We start from the raw sequence: 17599 nt of genomic DNA, 5'->3' as shown, positions 1-17599 counted from the left end.
CCGCGCAGGAGGGGAGACTTTGTCTTCTCGGACCAGGGCTCAGGAGAAGGGGCAATCCTTTGTCCCCACCTTGGCAAATTGGGAGTGGGGGGGTGGGGATCGGAAGTGTGTGGAGTAGTCAGAAGGAGGTGGTCGGGGTTGGGAGATTTAGGCTAGGCTTGAGGGCGGTGTGCGTTTTAGGGTCGCCTGAGGGCGTGACTGAGGGCTGGGAAGGTTTCTTTTGGGGTGGTGAGGAGGTAGGGATGCTAAGGAGTCCTGCTATGGCTTTCTTGGCAGGAGGAGTCGAAGGGAATATGCAAGAAAGTTGACCCTGGGTAGAACGGGTGAAGGGGAGGGAGGTGGCGCGTGAGGGTCCTCTGCCTCTGAGATCGGAGCCAGTTGGGATGCAAATAAGGAAGCTGGACAGAAATTAGGCATCTTTCGGATTTGGGTCCGTTTCACTTTGCGTGTTCTGGGTGTAAGAACTTAAAAGCTCAGTTGACCAAGGATACCCTGTGCCCAGGCTGATCTCCCAGCAGCTCCCACCATTCCAAGCTGAGGAGGGGAACTGTAGAGTGCCGTGGCCACGCAGTAGGACTTCTTTCTCCACTCCCTTCCGCGCTGCAAACCCCCTACCCCCTTCCCGGGAGCTGTGGAAAGGAATATTTTTGCCCTTTCCCATGGCCACTGGAATCTGTGGAAATCTTTCCTCTAATCAGAAAGCCTTGATCCCCTTGATCCACCAAGGATTCTTGGCTTGGAGGCTTCCTCCTTTCTCCCAAATCTTCCTTTTCCGTGTACTTGCCCCCCTTGGGCTCTCCTAAAACAGAACCAGGAGTTCCCAGCTCCCTCCTGTTTCTAGTTGTCTCTTCCCTGTATTCATGGAGACGTCAATTCCTAGCCCCAGTTCACCTCTCCGTTCTGAGGATCTCCTGAGTGATTCATCAGACCCCCCCGGGCTGAACCAAGTGTCCTCTGAGGTGACCTCCCAGCTTTACACTTCTCTGCGCCTAAGTCGTCAGGCAGAAGCCACAGCCCGAGCCCAGCTGTATTTACCCTCCTCTACCCCACCTCCTCATGAGGTGTTAGAGGGCTTGGCCCAAGAGCTAAGTCGCAGTTTGTCAGTTGGACTGGAGAACAACCTAAAGAAAAAGGTGAGGGCTGTGTCTTGGGGACAGTAACCTATACTAGAGGTACTAGACAGTAGAGTCTTGGGATTGGGGGAAAGTAGATTTGCTGAGATTTAAACTCCTATTGGTGGATTTTAAGTTCTCTTTACTACCAGTTCATTCATGCTTATTCTTGGGAGCAAATGTTTATGAGGGAGAGAGTGGCCCAGGACACCCTAAATTGGAAAATTGTGCAATTTCCTAGTGGTTTTTTTTCTTTTCTTCTTTTTTTTTTTTTTCTCAGAAACACCTGCACTGAGGGGTATGGGGTAGGTGGTGTGCCATGAACTGAGACCTGGACACTGGGGGTGAGGATAAGGTTTTTTGATCCCAAGAGGGAACTAGCGACTTAAGGATAACAGCAAAATATGTAAAGCTCCTTCTAGCTGAAAACTATTCTGATTGTATGATGCGAAATTTGGCCTGTAAATCATTAGAACATGGTTTAGCCGGTTACACTTGACAGAGAAGATAGTTGTCAGTGTTGGATAGAAAAAGCGTCATAACCAATTTGCCGACTGGTTAGATTTTCCAGAGTTTGAGAACTCATAGCACATGGCCCTTAGACAAGGTATTTGCTCGCTAGTTGGCAAGAGTCCCTAGCACTCATATAATATCTGCCCAATGTATTAATTTACACTACCTGTCTGATGCAAGGTTAAGACATCCCTTATTTGATCAGTTCTATTTTTCTTGCTTTCCCAGGTGCTAGGGCAAAGATTCTTGGACTTTAGAGGGGGCTGGCAGTAGATAGAATATAGATTACACAGGTTACTTCTGACTTCCACGTTGCTCTTTTTCTAGGATGGTTCAAAGCATATCTTTGAGATGGAAAGTGTCCGGGGTCAGCTCCAGAGCATTCTCCAAACCTCACGGGATACAACCTATCGTGAGTAAACCTCTTCCCTGGAGCTATGAAGGAAAACCTAGATTTAAGGGTTGGATGAAAGTGGAGAGGAAGCAGGGAGGAAAACCTAGACCCCTGATATAGAAGACATTTCAAGAGAAAAGTCTCTTATTCTTTGGGGGAGGGAGTGGGGGGTGGATGAGATGGACAGGATGGCCTCTTCGTCTCCTCTCCTTTGAGTGGCCCCTGTTCCTGTTGTTACCTGACCTGGCTGGGGTCTCTCTGGCTACCTGCAGGGGATCTCCTTGCTCCAGGTGCTAGCTCCGAGAGAAGGGAAGACGACTCCTTTGACAGCGAGAGCACAGCCACCTTGCTCAAGTGAGTTCTCCTTGGGGTTCTCCTAGCTTGTATTCTCTTTTTGAAAAGATGAGCGATCCATTCCTTGCTCTCCCTTTACTACCTTTGAACCTCTTAAGGACCTAAGAATGTTGTTCCTTAGCTTTCAGTTTTCATCCTTTCTCTCTTACCTTCTCCCCCGTTTACTTCTCAGAAACTTCAGGCATCTGCCACTGGTACCTGGCTTTCTCTCCACTGCAGTCCTTCTTTCCCCAGAAGAGTTATCTTGTTTCTTTTCTAGAGGAAAAAGCACTGTAGAGTGATGCACAGAACCTATGTTCTAGTTAGGGCTCTATTACTACCTAGTTTTATGACTTCGGGGAAGTCTCTTGGCCTTTGCGGGTCTCGTTTTCCTCATGCATAAAGTACCACAGTTGAACTAGTGGATCTCAAAAGCTTCCCCAACTCTCATTCTCTATCTGATTTGCTCAGTACCCGGCCCTTGCAAGACTTATCTCCATCCAGCTCAGCCCAAGCCCTAGAGGAGTTGTTTCCCCGCTACACCAGCCTTCGGCCGGGGCCCTCACTCAATCCTCCAGATTTTCAGGGCCTGAGAGATGCGTTGGATTCCGAGCATACCCGCCGCAAGGTGAGCTGGGGAACTTGAGTGCAGAAAAGGGTGAGGGCAACTGGGACTTTGTTTAGCTGTCTCTGCAGGAAGACTTCTTTAGCCCCCCTAAAGCTGATAACCACCTCCCCTCTCGGTAGTCCATCAGTTCACTCTATTATTTCCTTATACAGTTTATCACGGTCTGATATATCTTGTTGGTTTGTCCCCCTCCAAAATCTAAGCTTCACAGGGATCAGTACGTTGCCCGTCTTGTTCAGCACTGAATCCCTAGGGTCTAGAATATACTAACATCTAGAAGCACTCCATAAGTGTTTGTTGAATGAGCTCATGCAAAGGCCCTTAGCTATTGGTGATATAATGAACTTTATCTCTGGAGCCTTAGCCTCAATATTTGAAGTGCGCAGAAAGAGAATTACAAGATAGAGGAAGAGGCAAAACCATTGGCTCTCTCCCTTTTATCCTTACTATGTTTAATCATTGTGTCCAATGAGCGTCTCAAGGCAAGAGTAACTTCCAGCTCTTTGCAGCATGAGCTATTCCACCCTGCCAAAGGGTTTATGGGAAATTTTCTCAGGAGATTCAGGAAAGGGAAGATCTTGGAAGCTGAGCACCTATTTCCTGAGAAGAGAGAGGAAGGTATTAGAAGTCTCAGTCTCCCTGCTCCAGATTCCCTGATTTTCTCCTCCAACCCTACTCTGTTTTGAAGACCCAGGCTCCCTGTCTCCAGCCCGTTTCCCCCTAGTGGTTCTGGGACCAAGTAAGTTTGAGAGACTGCAAAGTCTGGGGCTTTGGTCAGATGAAGGATGGGGCAACAGCCAGACTCTTCACCCTTCTTCCCAGCACTGTGAGCGCCATATTCAGAGCCTGCAGACCCGAGTGCTGGAGCTACAGCAGCAGTTAGCTGTGGCTGTGGCTGCCGACCGCAAGAAAGACATCATGATTGAACAGCTGGACAAGGTGCCAGGGTAGCAAAATGTGGGTGGATCTCTCCAAGGAGAGCAGTAAGGAATAGTTAATAAGGGTGTAGCCAACGAGTGTTTCTGTGCGTGGGCTAGGAGCTGGGATAAGGGGCGAGTTTACCAACCATTGGGAGAAGGTGGCTGTTGACCCTCCCCCCTGGGGTAGGAAAAAGGCAAAAGAGTTATTTTGAAATTCCATCTGACTTGCTCCTCCTGAGACCCTGGCCCGTGTGGTGGAGGGCTGGAACCGGCACGAGGCTGAGCGGACAGAGGTGCTTCGGGGCCTTCAGGAGGAACGCCAGGCAGCCGAACTCACCCGAAGCAAGCAGCAGGAGGTGGGCAACCTGGATCATATGGCACTAGAACCTCCGTCACAGGCCACTAGATTGAAGGGGGCAGAAATAGCTCTGGAGTTCAAATTCACAACAGATTGACCTTGATCACACAGTAGCTGTCCTGACAACTAACTCTTCTTCTCCTCTGTCTCCCCTCTCTTCACTGTTTCTGCTTTCAAACTTGCATAGCTGATGTCTTCCCGGTTTTACTCACATCATTAGTGTTCTCTTTGGTCCCTGAGTCATTTAAATTTAAAGTTTGCATTGTTTTAATGCTTTCTGGAATATTTCCCTCAGTTCCCCTGTCCTGTGTGCCTCTCTCCCTGAAAGACAGTGACCCGCCTGGAGCAAAGCCTTTCTGAGGCCATACAGGCTCTGAACCTTGAGCAGGAAGGCACCAGACAGCAGCAACGGGAAAGGGAGACATTGGTGAGAATGCTGGGCTGGGTTCATTCCACTGGAGACTGTTAATTGCTTCTAGAGAGCTATGGGCTATTGGATTTGGGGAGTTGCTAGTTTGAGTTATACCAAAGTAGTGTTTCCCAAAGTACATTCCTCAGACCACTAGTTCTGCTAGGTACTTTGCAAATAAAGGGTTCTGGGACCAAGTTAGTTTGCCAGAATCTGTAAATTGTATCCTCATTAGAGCAGTAGAATCATCTGGGGAATTGTTTTAAAATGTAAATTCTTGAGAGCCATCCCCAGAGGTTTTGCTTCAGTAGCTATATGCTGGGATTGAGGAAGCTAAATATTCTCAGAAGTTTCCCAGGTGATTTTGTTCAACAAGGTTTGGGAACTCTGGTCTAGGGCAGAGCCTATCAAGTGGGAGAAGACTCACTTAAATTTCTTAGAGCTGAAATGATAAGATGATGACCCATGTGAGTTAGTAGCCGGGTTTGGAACTTGCTGCATGCATGATGCACTCTTGCTGCATGCCTGCTGCTCCCTATAGGCTTAGTGGGCTCCACCCAATAGTGCTGATGGCGGAGGTTTGCTGCTGGGTCACAAGATGGTTGTAGGCTGGATCTTCAGGGCCTGGTGGAATTTCTTTTGATGATGATGATGATAGCTCTTGTCTATTGAGTATTTACCATGTGACACCGTGCTAAATGCTTTACATACACTTTTTATTTTAATTCTCACAAGGTAGAACCTGTTGTTACTCCCATTTTACAGACAAGGATATATGCCTAAATACACACAGTAAATGAGAGACCTGGGATTCAAACTGAGATTTGAACCCAGGAACAAGAGCTCTTACCTACTATTTGATACTTGAAGTCCTGTGGCCTTGTCAATTGTTGTATTCTCAGCAGGCAGGTTGTATGCGGGGAGTGAGGAGGTGGCAGATTGCTGGTCTCCTGAAGGCAGGCCAAGGACCTCTTTTCTCCTCGGGCTATAGGAAGAGGAAAGGCAGGCTCTGACCCTGAGCTTAGAGCTGGAACAGCAGCGATGCCAGACCCTGGAGGAAGAACGAGATGAGGCTCGAGCTGGGCGACTCAGTGAGCATCGACAGTTGGAGGCACTGCAGGCTGCTTTAGAAGAAGAACGGCAGACCTGGGCCCAGCAAGAGCACCAGCTGAAGGAACGCTGCCAGGCGTTGCAGGAGGAGAGCCAGGCTCAGCTGGAAAGGGAGAAGGTAAAAGTGGCATTTGGAAGAATTGGGAATGGGAACAGATAAGGGCAAAAGAATCGAATGGGGCATGGGTAGACAGGAATGGAGAGTGAAGAACTGTATGTTGGAGGCAAGGTTGAGAGTGTAAATGGAAGGTTAAAGAGTGGCATTAAACAAAGATGGAGAACTGGGGCATATGTGAGGAGAAAGAGAAGAAGCTTGGATTTTAAGGTATGGGAGGATGAGTTGGGAAATACAGGTAACCAGGAGATAGGAAATAAGGTAAGTACTTGAGGTCGATTTCCCTTTTTTAGGGGAATGCCCAGAGAGAGGCCCAAGCATCCCGGGAGGCCCAGCAGCAGTTGGCATTGGTGCAGTCTGAGTTGCGACGGCTGGAAGGAGAGTTGGATACAGCACGGAGGGAGAGAGATTCTTTGCAGCTGGAAATGAGCTTGGTGCAGGTCAGGAGGCGGAGGGTTCCTGAGGGTTTTTTTCTGGTTGAAAGAAGCAGGTCTGAGGCAGACTGACCTCTCAGGAGTCAAGGCAGACATTCCCACTTCATGTTATTTGTGGATATCCCATCAGTGGTTTCTACGTAGTATGGGCAGTGTCTGTCTTTAACATAGAGTCCTTTCTCACTGCATGAGTTTCCCACACTGTGACAGCCTGATCTAACATTACTCTTAGGGATAAATAGACTAAATCTATTAAAGATATCTTTTGTTATTTTTAAAGAAATGATACCTCTCTTAGTGGGTTAACTGTATGAGCAGGTAAAGGTTTTTGTCAGAGATTTGATTCCAATCTTAATAGTCTGCTTTGTAATTCTCGTTACTTGAATAACTTGTGTTTATACTTCTAGGTGAGGGATCCAAGAGGTCAATGATTGTTTTATTTATTTGAGAAATTTCCGTAACAGCACATGGCCTGGAACAGAATAGTAGTCAAAAAATTGTTGGTATAATTTGACTTTGAAAAATGCTTTCCATCTAGCCAGTCTGTTCAGTCTTAAATGCAAACAAGGAAGACCCTTGCCATTCAATGAAGTAGGGGTTGGCAAGCTTTTGCTGTAAAGGGCCAGATGGTAGATACTTTGGGCTTTGTAGGTCATACTGTCTCTGTTACAACTACCTTAACTCTGCTGTTGTGCCTTAAAAGTAGCTATAGAAAGCATGTAAGCAAATGAGAGTAACCGTGTTCCAATAAAACTTTATTACAAAAACAGGCAGTAGAGGGCTGAATTGGGCTGTAGTTTGCTGATCCCTGCATGTTCCAGTTTGCTAAGCTGCCAGAAAACAAAATACCAGAAATGGATTGGCTTTTACAATGGGGGTTTATTAGTTCACAAATTTACAGTTCTAAGGCCTTAAAGTGTCCAAACTAAGATATCAGCAAGAGGAGACCTTCACTGAAGAAAGGCTGATGGTGTCCGGAACACCTCTGTCAGCCTGTCAGCTAGGAAGGCACGTGGCTGGCATCTGCTGTTCCTTTGCTCCCAGATTGTTTTGCTTTCAGCTTCTGATTCCAGTGGCCTTCTCTTTAAGTGTCTCTGAGTTCTCACTTAGCTTCTCTGGGGCAAACTCTGGGCTTCATCTCTTAGCTTAGCATCTCCAAACATCTTTTTGTCTGCATCTCCAAGCATGTTGGCTCTGAGCTCTGTCTCTCTGTCTCTCTGTCTGAGTTCTCTTAAGAACTCCAGTAAACTAATTAAAACCCACCTTGAATGGGCGGGGTCACATCTCCACAGAAATAATCTAATCAAAAGATTCCACCCACAGTCAGTCTGTACCCACAAGATTGAATTAAATCTTCTGGGGTACATAACAGATTCAAACCAGAACATTGCACTAGAAAAAAGGGGGCTGGAGAGAGCTGTATGGTGGAGGCCTGGCATTGAAGAGGAAAAACACTGGATTGGGAGACAGCACTCGGTTCTACCTTTAAGCTAGAATTTTGACCTTTGGGCCTTTGTTTTTATGCTTTAAATGTATGTTAAGGGCAAATTGATGAGTTTCTAAGCCCAGAGAAAGTTGATCTGAGAGAGGAAGGGATACTGCCATTTATTGAATGCCTGCTGGATTTCAGCAGACTAGGGACTACATTGTGTTATCTCAGACACTTATAACATTTTATATTCTAACATTTCTTTTTGTTAAGAAATACATTCTTTTTGTCCAAAGTCCTTTTCATTTTTGTGCATGTAAACAATGTGAGAACTTCATGATTTAATAAGGAAAGGGAACCTCTTTCACTCCTTGTGGCAAAAGTCTTATTCTTCCCTTGGACATTTGAGAGGGCAGGTTGGTGCACGGATTTTGTCTACATTATATTCTCTATCCTGTTCTGAGCCCAGACAGAATAGGGCTGACTGTTAACTCCACCTTCCTTCATTCACTCCCAGGCCCGGTATGAAAGCCAGCGGATCCAGCTGGAGTCTGAGCTGGCTGTGCAGCTGGAGCAGCGGGTGACTGAGCGGCTGGCCCAGGCTCAGGAGAGCAACCTCCGGCAAACGGCCTCCCTGCGGGAACATCATAGGTACTTGGGAATTCCTGGATGCTGCTTCTCAGGCACACCAGGTGTTACTAGTGCCTTGCCCATAGCCTTTCAAATCCCTTTACCATGTACAAAAATGCAGGTCCCGGTGTACTTGCACTCCCATCAGCCAGCACCTCACGCTCTCTGTGGGAGGGTGCCTGCAGATACACAGGGAGGGCCGGGAGGCCTGGGATTTTCAGGCCCTAGGGGGTTGGCCTTAACCGCTAACTGATGGGGTCAGGAATATATATTTTCCAGCTCCCTTGCCCCCGATAGGGACAATGCTGAGGTGTCACCTACCCTGTCTCCAGAGCTCTCCTCTCAGATTGAACCTCCTTCCCTCCCAGGTCACTTCTCCTCACCTCCTCTCCCCTACCACATTTTTCTGGAAATGCTTCTTAAATAAATCACTTTGCCATAAATCCTCATCTCGGTGTCTGTTTCTGGGGAACCCATCTTAGACATCAGCTTCATCTGGAGCCCTTTCCTGAGCCCACCTGTGCTGTGACCAGGCTATCTCGCTCTCATACGTACACATTCTGTTTTTTTTTTCATTTGATTACTCCTTCTGTCAACAGACTCAGCCCTCTTTTCTCACCTGTGCCCTCTCAGGAAGCAGCTGCAGGACCTAAATGAACAGCACCAGCAGGAGTTGGCTGCGCAGTTGGCTCAGTTCAAGGTGGAAATGGTAGAACGAGAAGAACGGCAGCAGCAGGTGGCACAGGACTGTGAGCTCAGGTGCTGGTCCCTGCAGTTTCCCCTTCAGGCCTCAGCCCATTCCTCACGAGTAGAGCCAAGGCTGGAAAAGGCAAAGAGCTGCTCCCTTGGAGAACTGACCTTGGCTAAACTGGCCCCAGCTCCTTTCAGAAATTCAGATATCTGACCTTCCATTCTGGTTTATCTTTTTTTTTTTTTTTTTTTTTTTTTTTATTAAATTCAGTTTTATTGAAATACATTCACACACCATACAATCATCCATGGTATACAATCCACTGTCCACAGTATGATAACATAGTTATGCGTTCATCACCACAATCTATCTCTGAACATTTTCCTTACATCAGAAAGAACCAGAACAAGAATAAAAAATAAAAGTGAAAAAAGAACACCCAAATCATCCCCCCATCCCACCCCATTTGTCCTTTAGTATTTATCCCCATTCCTCCACTCATCCATACACTAGATAAAGGGCGTGTGACCCACAAGGTCTTCACAATCACACTGTCACCCCTTGTAATCTACATTATTATATAATTGTCTTCAGGAGTCCAGACTGCTGGGTTGGAGTTTGGTAGTTTCCATTCTGGTTTATCTTATTCTCCAAGTCCCTGCTTGCTTAAAGTCCCAAGTCACCCCTCCCTTCTTTTCTTCAGACTGGCCCGGGAGCAGGCACGAGTGCGGGACTTGCAGAGCGGGAACCAGCAGCTGGAGGAGCAGCGGGTGGAGCTGATAGAACGACTCCAAGCCATGCTGCAGGCCCACTGGGATGAGGCAAACCAGCTGCTCAGCACCACCCTCCCGCCTCCTAACCTCCCGGTAGGCAGTGCCCCTTGAGCTCAGCTTTTCAGAGTTGTGTGGCCCAGATCTATTCTTTGGGAACTCCCTCCCAAGGGAAGCCCTGAAGGTAATTCAGTTCCTAGGACCCACCTTAGGAAAAAAAAAAAATATCTGTGGACTTCTATGAAGAATAATTGTCTCACCAAAATAAATATTTATTCCCTGGTCATAGCTCACCCAAACTGGCCCCATTCCACCAGGCACAACTTTCTTCTTCCAGCTCCAAGTGGCTGAGTAATATGTGGTACCAGTTATGCTGAATGGCAGCTAAATTGATTATGGTGGTCGGGAGTCACCCCTTATGTCATTATCTTCTACCCTCTTCTCGTAATTATGAAATTTTTATTATTAGTTAGAAGGTCTTTTGGAATAGGTAATAAATAAAAACATGGAGGAGAAAAAAAGAAAGAAAGAAAAAAGAAAACAGCTCAAAGGGCATAAAGTGAAAAGCGATCTCCATCCTTTCCCTGTACCTCAGTCTCCCATTTCCTGTTGCCAGAAGCAACCGCTGTTGCTGTTTTCTTGTCTGCCCCCCTCCCCCAAATGCTTTCTCCCCCTTCTAAACTCTTGGAAAACCTTTTCTTTAACCAAGCACTTATTGTTGAACATTTGTTTCTATGTGTTGTTTTTACAAACAGGGCTGCAATAAATATCTTTAATATATATGTTTGTGCAAATGTATGTATAAAATTTCTAGAAATGGAATTATAAGATCAAAAATACTCATTTAAAAATTTGATAGGTATTACGAAGTGTTCTTTCACGAAGGTTCTACTAATTTATAATCTAACTAAAGTGTCTGTGCCATGTCTTTTCTCTGATAATTATCCACTGGGCTTCAGTCTTCTCTCGGCATCTCTCTTCCACCCAGGCCCCTACTGCTGGCTGCTCCATCCCTGGGCCCCAGGAACCGGAGATGGGGGAGAGAAGGATCTGGACAATGCCACCTGTGGCCGTGGCCCTGAAGCCTGTACTGCAGCAGAGTCGGGAAGCAAGGGATGAGCTGCCAGGGGTACCTGCTGATCTCTGCAGCCCCTCCCCAGACCTTAGCCTCCTGCTGGGTCCGGGTTTTCAGAGCCAACATTCCTTCCAGCCCCTGGAGCCAAAGCCAGATCTTACTCCATCCACAGGTAATTGGAGAAGGTAGTCACTGGGGTCCCCTGACGTCCACTAATTGGCTCCCTCTCACCTAGCTTTCCTGGCAGGAGCTGAGGCAGCTTTCCTTCTCTCTTTGGACCCACATGGTCTCTTTTTTTTTAAAATGCAATTTTATTAAGATATATTCACATAATATACAATCATTCAAAGTATACAATCAGTTGTTCACATTATCATTATATAGTTGTGCATTCATCATCACAATCAATCTTTGAACATTTCCGTTACTCCAAAAAGTAAAATAAAAATTAAAATAAAAAAGAACATTCAAAAAATCCCATTCCTCCCTCCCCCCTTGTTCATTTATTTTTTTTAATACAGTCGTCCACAATGTACAGTTATTCACAGCACTGTCATACCTTTGTGTTCATCACCAGAATCAATTTTTGAACCTTTTCCTTACTCCAAAATAAAAATAAAAGCAAAAAAGAGCACCTAAATCTTTCCATCCCCTCTCTCCCACCTTATTCTTCATCTAATTTTTGTTCCCATTTTTCTACTCATCTGTCCATATACTGGATAAAGGGAGTGGGAGCCACAAGGTTTTCACTATCGCACAGTCACACTGTGCAAGCTACATAGTTATACAGTCATCTTCAAGAATCAAGGTCACTGAGTTGCAGTTCCACAGCTTCACGTATTTCCCTCCAGCCATTCCAATACACCAAAAACTAAAAAGTGGTATCTATATAGCACATAAGAATACCCTCCAGAGTGACCTCTCAACTCCATTTGAACTCTCTCAGCCACTGGAACCCTATTTTGTTTCATCTCTCTTCCCCCTTTTGGTCAAGAAGATCCTCTCAGTCCCACAGTGCTGGGTCCAGGAGTCGTTTCCCGCATTGCCAGGGCAGTTCATACCCCTGGGAGTCACCACATGGTCTCTTGACTGCCTCTCCCTGTGCCTCTCTCCTTTCTCTTGGTAGACCAGCATTCTCTGCTCACTCAGCGTTCCTGCTCCCTTATAACTTTGGCCTGCATGTGGGTTTGGCCAGCCATGACACATTCCAGCCAAGACTCTACAACCCTGTAGAGACACTGAGGTTTTAGATCCAGTTTAAAGAGAGGTTGGTAATCATCCGTTAGATTGGCTGACCTTAGCCATGGTGTCCACCCCTGGTTTATTCTGCTGTGGGTTTGGTGGGTAAGGGATGTTCTGCATGGTACAGACATGACTACCTAGGTCTAATTAAGAATGAGAATTGAATTATATCATAATATTAAAATTTAAAAGTTATATAATAATAATACAAAAAGTTCTGAGGGCATGTTCTGGTGAAGGAGCCAAAACATGTCTATTAATATTCTAAAATATTCTAAATAGTGGTTTCTGTTCTTTAAGGAGTTTATGGTGGCATTCATTTATCCAGAGTCTGAGTACCACAGTTTTTTCTTTCTGTCTGCACTTCTGTCTTAGAATTCAGCTGTGCTACCTTCTAGTCTTCGACTCTTTCCTCTAGCTCTTTCCAACTTTCATTCTCTTCTCCTCGCTGTGATATTCCTCATATATTTAATAGGCCCCTTTCTTCTGGACATTTGGTGAGTTGATTTGTGGAGGCACCACCTCCCTCCACAGCAAACACATGTGAATGCATCTAACTTTGTAGTTGGGGCCTTGTCCTCTGCAGCTGGGACCTTCCATCCTGATCACAGGGCAGAACGGCCATTCCCTGACGAAGATCCTGGACATGATGGGGACGGCTTCCTAAAGCAAGGGCTGCCACCCCCTTCTCAGCTGGAGGGCTTCAAGCATTTCTTGCATCAGGTAAGCGAGGTTCCACCCAGACTACCTTATCTTCCTCTTCCCCTCCTCATTTCTTCTTTCTACTCTAAGAATTCAGGATTCTAGTTTTATGTCCTTTTAGGATTAAGACTTTGTCCCAGCTTCTTATTCTCCAAGTCTATCTCATTCCTATTCCAGAATCCCCTTCTGGAACCTAAGCGAAAACCACTGGCTCTTACTTCCCCAGCCCCTGCTTCCTCAGGAACCGAGATCTCCTTCTTCATTAGTCCTCTGGGAAACCTTACTATCCTTTCTCCCCAGCTGCTGGAGACAGTACCCCAGAACAGTGAGAACACCCCTGTTGATCTGTTGCCCCCTAAATCTGGTGAGTTCCAACTCTGAAGAAGGTTGGGGTTGGGAACTGGAATAGATGGGAGTTGACTATCTAGGATGAGTTTTCAGTAACCAAAAAAGGTGAGAAAGCCTAATAAATGCTAGGCAATAGGGCTTCCTTGGCCCTTTGCCCCATTTCCTGATTCTTGGATCTTTTTGCTTTTGCCAGGTCCTCTGACAGCCGCGTCCTGGGAGGAAGTCCCTCAGGTGCCGCGTCTTCCACCCCCGGTCCATAAAACTAAAGTGCCCTTAGCCATGGCGTCTAGTCTCTTCCGGGCACCTGAGCTTCCCTCAGCTCACCCACATGGCGGTGGTCCCAGCGGGGGCTCCCCGGAGAGAGGTGAGCAGGTCAGCACCAGAGAGGGAGAGAATGAAGGTCTGGTATATGGAACCAGAACCAGGACGTTAAGTCCTTCTGGATTCCTAGGGAGATGGGACGAGGGCTGGGGAGGGGGGCCCCAGGACGATGACTGTTACTTATATGTCTCTCAGGTGGAGATGGGCTGCCTTCTCCCCGGCAGCTGATGGATTTGTCTCAACTCTTCCAACTCTGCCAGGCTCGGGGCTGGGGGGCGCTGCCCGCCGAGGATCTGCTGCTGTGCCTGAAGAGGCCGGAACACAGCGGGTACAAGCCAGGAGGGAGGGTTAGGGAGCCGAGCCTGGACTGTGGGGAGCGGCATGGGCCAGGCGGGGAGAACGGGGGCTCTGCTCTTCGCAGGGGTACATTCTTTTGTCCTTTTTGGGGGAGGAAAGTGAGGAATGAGGTGTAGATCAGCAAGTCTGCTCTCATCAGATCTCTTACTACTCTTTTGTCTCTTCCTTTCTACTGCTTTTTTTTTACTTCTTTTTTTAAAAAGTCTCTTCTTCATGTCTCCCTACCTTAGCTTTTTCCTCTCTTTACCTTGCAGCTCAGAATCTTGGGATTTTATCTTGTATAATTCATTATTTGATTCTACTTACATCTTCTCCATTTCATCCTCAGGGATATCTTGTTTGTTCTTATTCTTAAGAGAGAGAATTGGAGACTAGTTCTCCCATCCAGAGTTGGTGGGAGTGGGGGAGATGGTTCCCCCACCCTCATAACATTGATTTGTGTGGCAGGGCTGATGGCCAAGGGGACAATGTCCCCCGAAGGATCACAGACTCCCGCTTGGGTGAGATCCCCCGGAAAGAGGTGAGGGAAAGGAGGGCAGGGATGGGGGGGTAAAATGGCTCTTACTGACCAGGTGCTTCACCTCTGCACACTCCCCAGCTGGCTCTGCTTCTATGGCCTGTCCCCTCCAGCTCCTGTTCCCTTTTTCTGTAGCATGTAATTTTTTTTGATTGATCTGGGTCTTCTCCATACGCCAGGCCTTTCCTCATTGGGGTTGGGAGATTGAAAGTACACAATGCTGACTTTTTCTTTTCTTTTTCCCAACTCTCAGATTCCCTCCCAGGCTGTCCCTCGCCGCCTTGCTACAGCTCCTAAGACTGAAAAACCTCAAGGAAAGAAGAAAAGTGGACACCCTGTCCCCAGTAGCCTGAGGAGTCGGGGGGGAATCTGGAGATAGCCTGTTGTCCTTCCTCCTCTTCTTTGTCCTCTTTTATTATTATTTTAAATAAATGTTTGGTAATCTGTGTTAGAGCCTTTGACTCATAGGAATTTTGATAATGGAGATTTTGTAAGAAACTTCTTTGTAAAGGAACTTCATGTTGTTTGTTTTTTAATATGTTAGATTCTGTGTGGGAAAAGGCATAAATGCTTTGAAACAAGGCAGTCTGTATCTACAACTAAGTTGAAGGCATTTTAGTGACCTGAAGTTTAATTGTTTAAAGAGTAAAACCTACAGAGTGATTAACTCTGATTGGTAGTAAATATTTTTAATTTCCTTTTTACATGTCTGAATTTTCCAAATTTTCTAAAATTGTGTAAAAACATTGGAGTAAAAGCTTGATTAGAATTTTGTCTTTTGAGAGTGGATGATTCTTTCAGATCGTCCTTCTGAGATTCTGATTCTGCTTTAGTTTGTGCTATAGCCAGGAGACATTAAGGCCATAATGTTACTCTTTCCCAGCTTTAGTGGGTATATAAAAGGCTAGAGCACTGGCAAGAAAGAAAACCCACATTTACGAAAACTTCCATCTTAATGTTCACCAAAATGAACAAAGAGAAGCAAAATTGGAGAAGAAAATGACATGTCCATGAAACAAAGAAAAGCCCCAGCTTTTTTTTTCCTCTGGGATGGGGGTGGGGGGAAAAGATACAGAGTTGCACAGTGTTTCGTATTAACTTTTACGTTCTGTTTTCTCTCCCGAGAGCACCTTCCTAGCCAGCAGTTGTGAGGGTTCTCCTGCTCCGACTCTGTCCAGAACAGCTTGGTCATCAGTCTCACTTAGGATGCTCTCACCAGCATGTGCAAGCAAAGGAAAAAGGCAAACCCTGGTAGGATGAGTAGAACCAGGCTTGATGAATTTTTCAAGTCCTGTTTGCCCATCTATGGAAATTTTTTGCCTTTTTGTTTTTCACCTCAAGTGCATAAAATTGGTTTGAGCAGACTCCTTGGTTTAGAGAACACTGTCGTCATTGGTGGGAGATGGTTTTATATGATTTAACAAAATTGGTAAAATGAACAACAGTGTTGTTATTATCTAGATTCCAGCCTGCCACCATTAGTCAACCTGTCCTTTATTTTTCTGACTCATGAAGGACAGTCTGGAATATTTCCCTGAACAAGTCTCCAGAACAAAATCAGAAACAGGCACAGGACTGACATAACCATTTTGTGAGCTAATTATGGTAAGACAACTTTGATTTCATTTTTTATGTATTGTACCCACACTAAAAGAAGTCTGTTTTCTCACTGAAGACCACTAAGAGCACTGGGGAGGAGTAGAAAACCCTCCACCAAACAGCCCCCATTTTCCCTCCTGTAGCCATCCATACCTTGGGAGTATTCAGAGAGGAGAATATTAAAGGACTTTGGGAGTTCCATAAGAGCTCTCATTTAGAGGAGGTGGCTGCAGCCTTCAAGCTCAGGTTTCACTTGGGGTAGACAGTGTTGATGTGGGACTTTGCCTCCTGTGAACTCCCACAGCTGTTTGTGGTTGGGAATAGAAGAGGTAAAGGCTAAGCTACTATAACAAAGAGACCCAATGATAGAGTGGCTTGAAGGAAAAAGTTAATTTCCCTTGGAATGATCCAGAGCACTGTGGGCTCTTCCTGCTCCACATGGTCAGCTTCCTTCCATCTTGTTGCTCTGCATCTGTTCTTGTTTGCTAATGCTACTGGAATGCAAAACACCAGAAATGAATTGGCCTTTATAAAGGGGATTTATTTGGTTACACAGTTACAGTCTTAAGGCCATAAAGTTCCAAGGTAATGCATCAACAATTGGGTACCTTCACTGGAGGATGGCCAATGGTGTCCGGAAATCCTTTGTTAGCTGGGAAGGCATGTGGCTGGCATCTGTTCCAAGTTATGGTTTCAAAATGGCTTTCTCCCAGGACATCCCTCTCTAGGCCGCAGCTACTCTTTAAAATGTCATTCTCAGTTGCTCTTGGGGTGTTTGTCCTCTCTTAGCTTCTCCGGAGCAAGAGTGCTTTCAACGGCTGTCTTCAAACTGTCTCTCATCTGCAGCTACTCTCTCAGCTCCTGTGCATTTTTCAAAGTGTCCCTCTTGGCTGTAGCAAGCTTGCTCCTTCTGTCTGAGCTTTTATAGGGCTGCAGTGAACTAATTAAGCCCCACGCTGAATGGGCAGGGCCACATTTCCATGAAAATTATCTAATCAGAGTTATCACCTACAGTTGGGTGGGGCATATCTCCATGGAAACACTCAAAGAATTACAATCCATCAACACTAATACGTCTGCCCACACAAAATTGCATCAAAGATAATGGCATTGAGGGGGACATAATACATTCAAACTGGCACAGCATCCCTTAGAGCACTGTCATTATTTGTGTGGTTGAAGTGAAATCATTGTCATGTAGCCTCCCAGTTGGCAAAAGGGAAAAGACCATGTGGAACAAGCACACCTCAAGTCCCAAGACCCATACTTGGAAGTGCCAAACATCATTTTTGCTCATTTCATTGGCAAGGTGTGGTCACATCTGACTGCAGGAGAGCTGAGGAGCTGTTGCCCAGGTGGGCTTCCAGCCATAGAAAGTAAAAAAGTAAATCACTATTGAAAGGATATTTAACTGATACATTGAGTCTGGGTGACAGGTAGGTCATATAAAATAGATGAGGAATTAGAATTTAGAAGATTAATATCTTTGCAAACCAATAACAAAAAGACAAACAACCTTATACATAAATAAACAGAAGACAACAGATGATCCAGGAAGAAGAAACATGAATGCTAAACTTAAAAGATATTCA

The 17599-nt window shown here is 45.9% G+C and overlaps 1 protein-coding gene across 5 annotated transcripts; it reads left to right on the top strand.

The window, feature by feature from the left end:
- Positions 1 to 35: 35 nt before the first annotated feature.
- Positions 36 to 14856, top strand: CNTROB (centrobin, centriole duplication and spindle assembly protein). Of its 5 annotated transcripts, none has more exons than XM_037810134.1 (19): positions 36 to 1133; positions 1953 to 2037; positions 2292 to 2373; positions 2857 to 2980; positions 3803 to 3919; positions 4140 to 4256; positions 4587 to 4685; positions 5659 to 5895; positions 6186 to 6332; positions 8273 to 8406; positions 9019 to 9144; positions 9780 to 9942; positions 10835 to 11093; positions 12750 to 12886; positions 13166 to 13229; positions 13407 to 13577; positions 13730 to 13862; positions 14339 to 14411; positions 14662 to 14856. In XM_037810134.1, the coding sequence occupies exons 1-19, from the start codon at positions 861 to 863 to the stop codon at positions 14785 to 14787; spliced, it is 2667 nt and encodes an 888-aa protein (XP_037666062.1). In that variant the 5' UTR covers positions 36 to 860; the 3' UTR covers positions 14788 to 14856. The 5 variants fall into 5 exon arrangements, 4 of the variants coding, with proteins under 4 accessions (XP_037666062.1, XP_037666063.1, XP_037666061.1 ...); XM_037810133.1 differs by having other exon boundaries at positions 38 to 1133; positions 2824 to 2980; XM_037810136.1 differs by lacking the exon at positions 36 to 1133 and adding an exon at positions 1414 to 1456 and having other exon boundaries at positions 2824 to 2980.
- The last annotated feature ends 2743 nt before the right edge of the window (positions 14857 to 17599 follow it).

Source organism: Choloepus didactylus, chromosome 18 (assembly GCF_015220235.1).
Source record: "Choloepus didactylus isolate mChoDid1 chromosome 18, mChoDid1.pri, whole genome shotgun sequence".
NCBI classification, from domain to species: domain Eukaryota; kingdom Metazoa; phylum Chordata; class Mammalia; order Pilosa; family Megalonychidae; genus Choloepus; species Choloepus didactylus.
The sequence above is the reverse complement of the archived record's forward strand: the minus strand, read 5'-3'. Positions and strand labels throughout refer to the sequence as shown.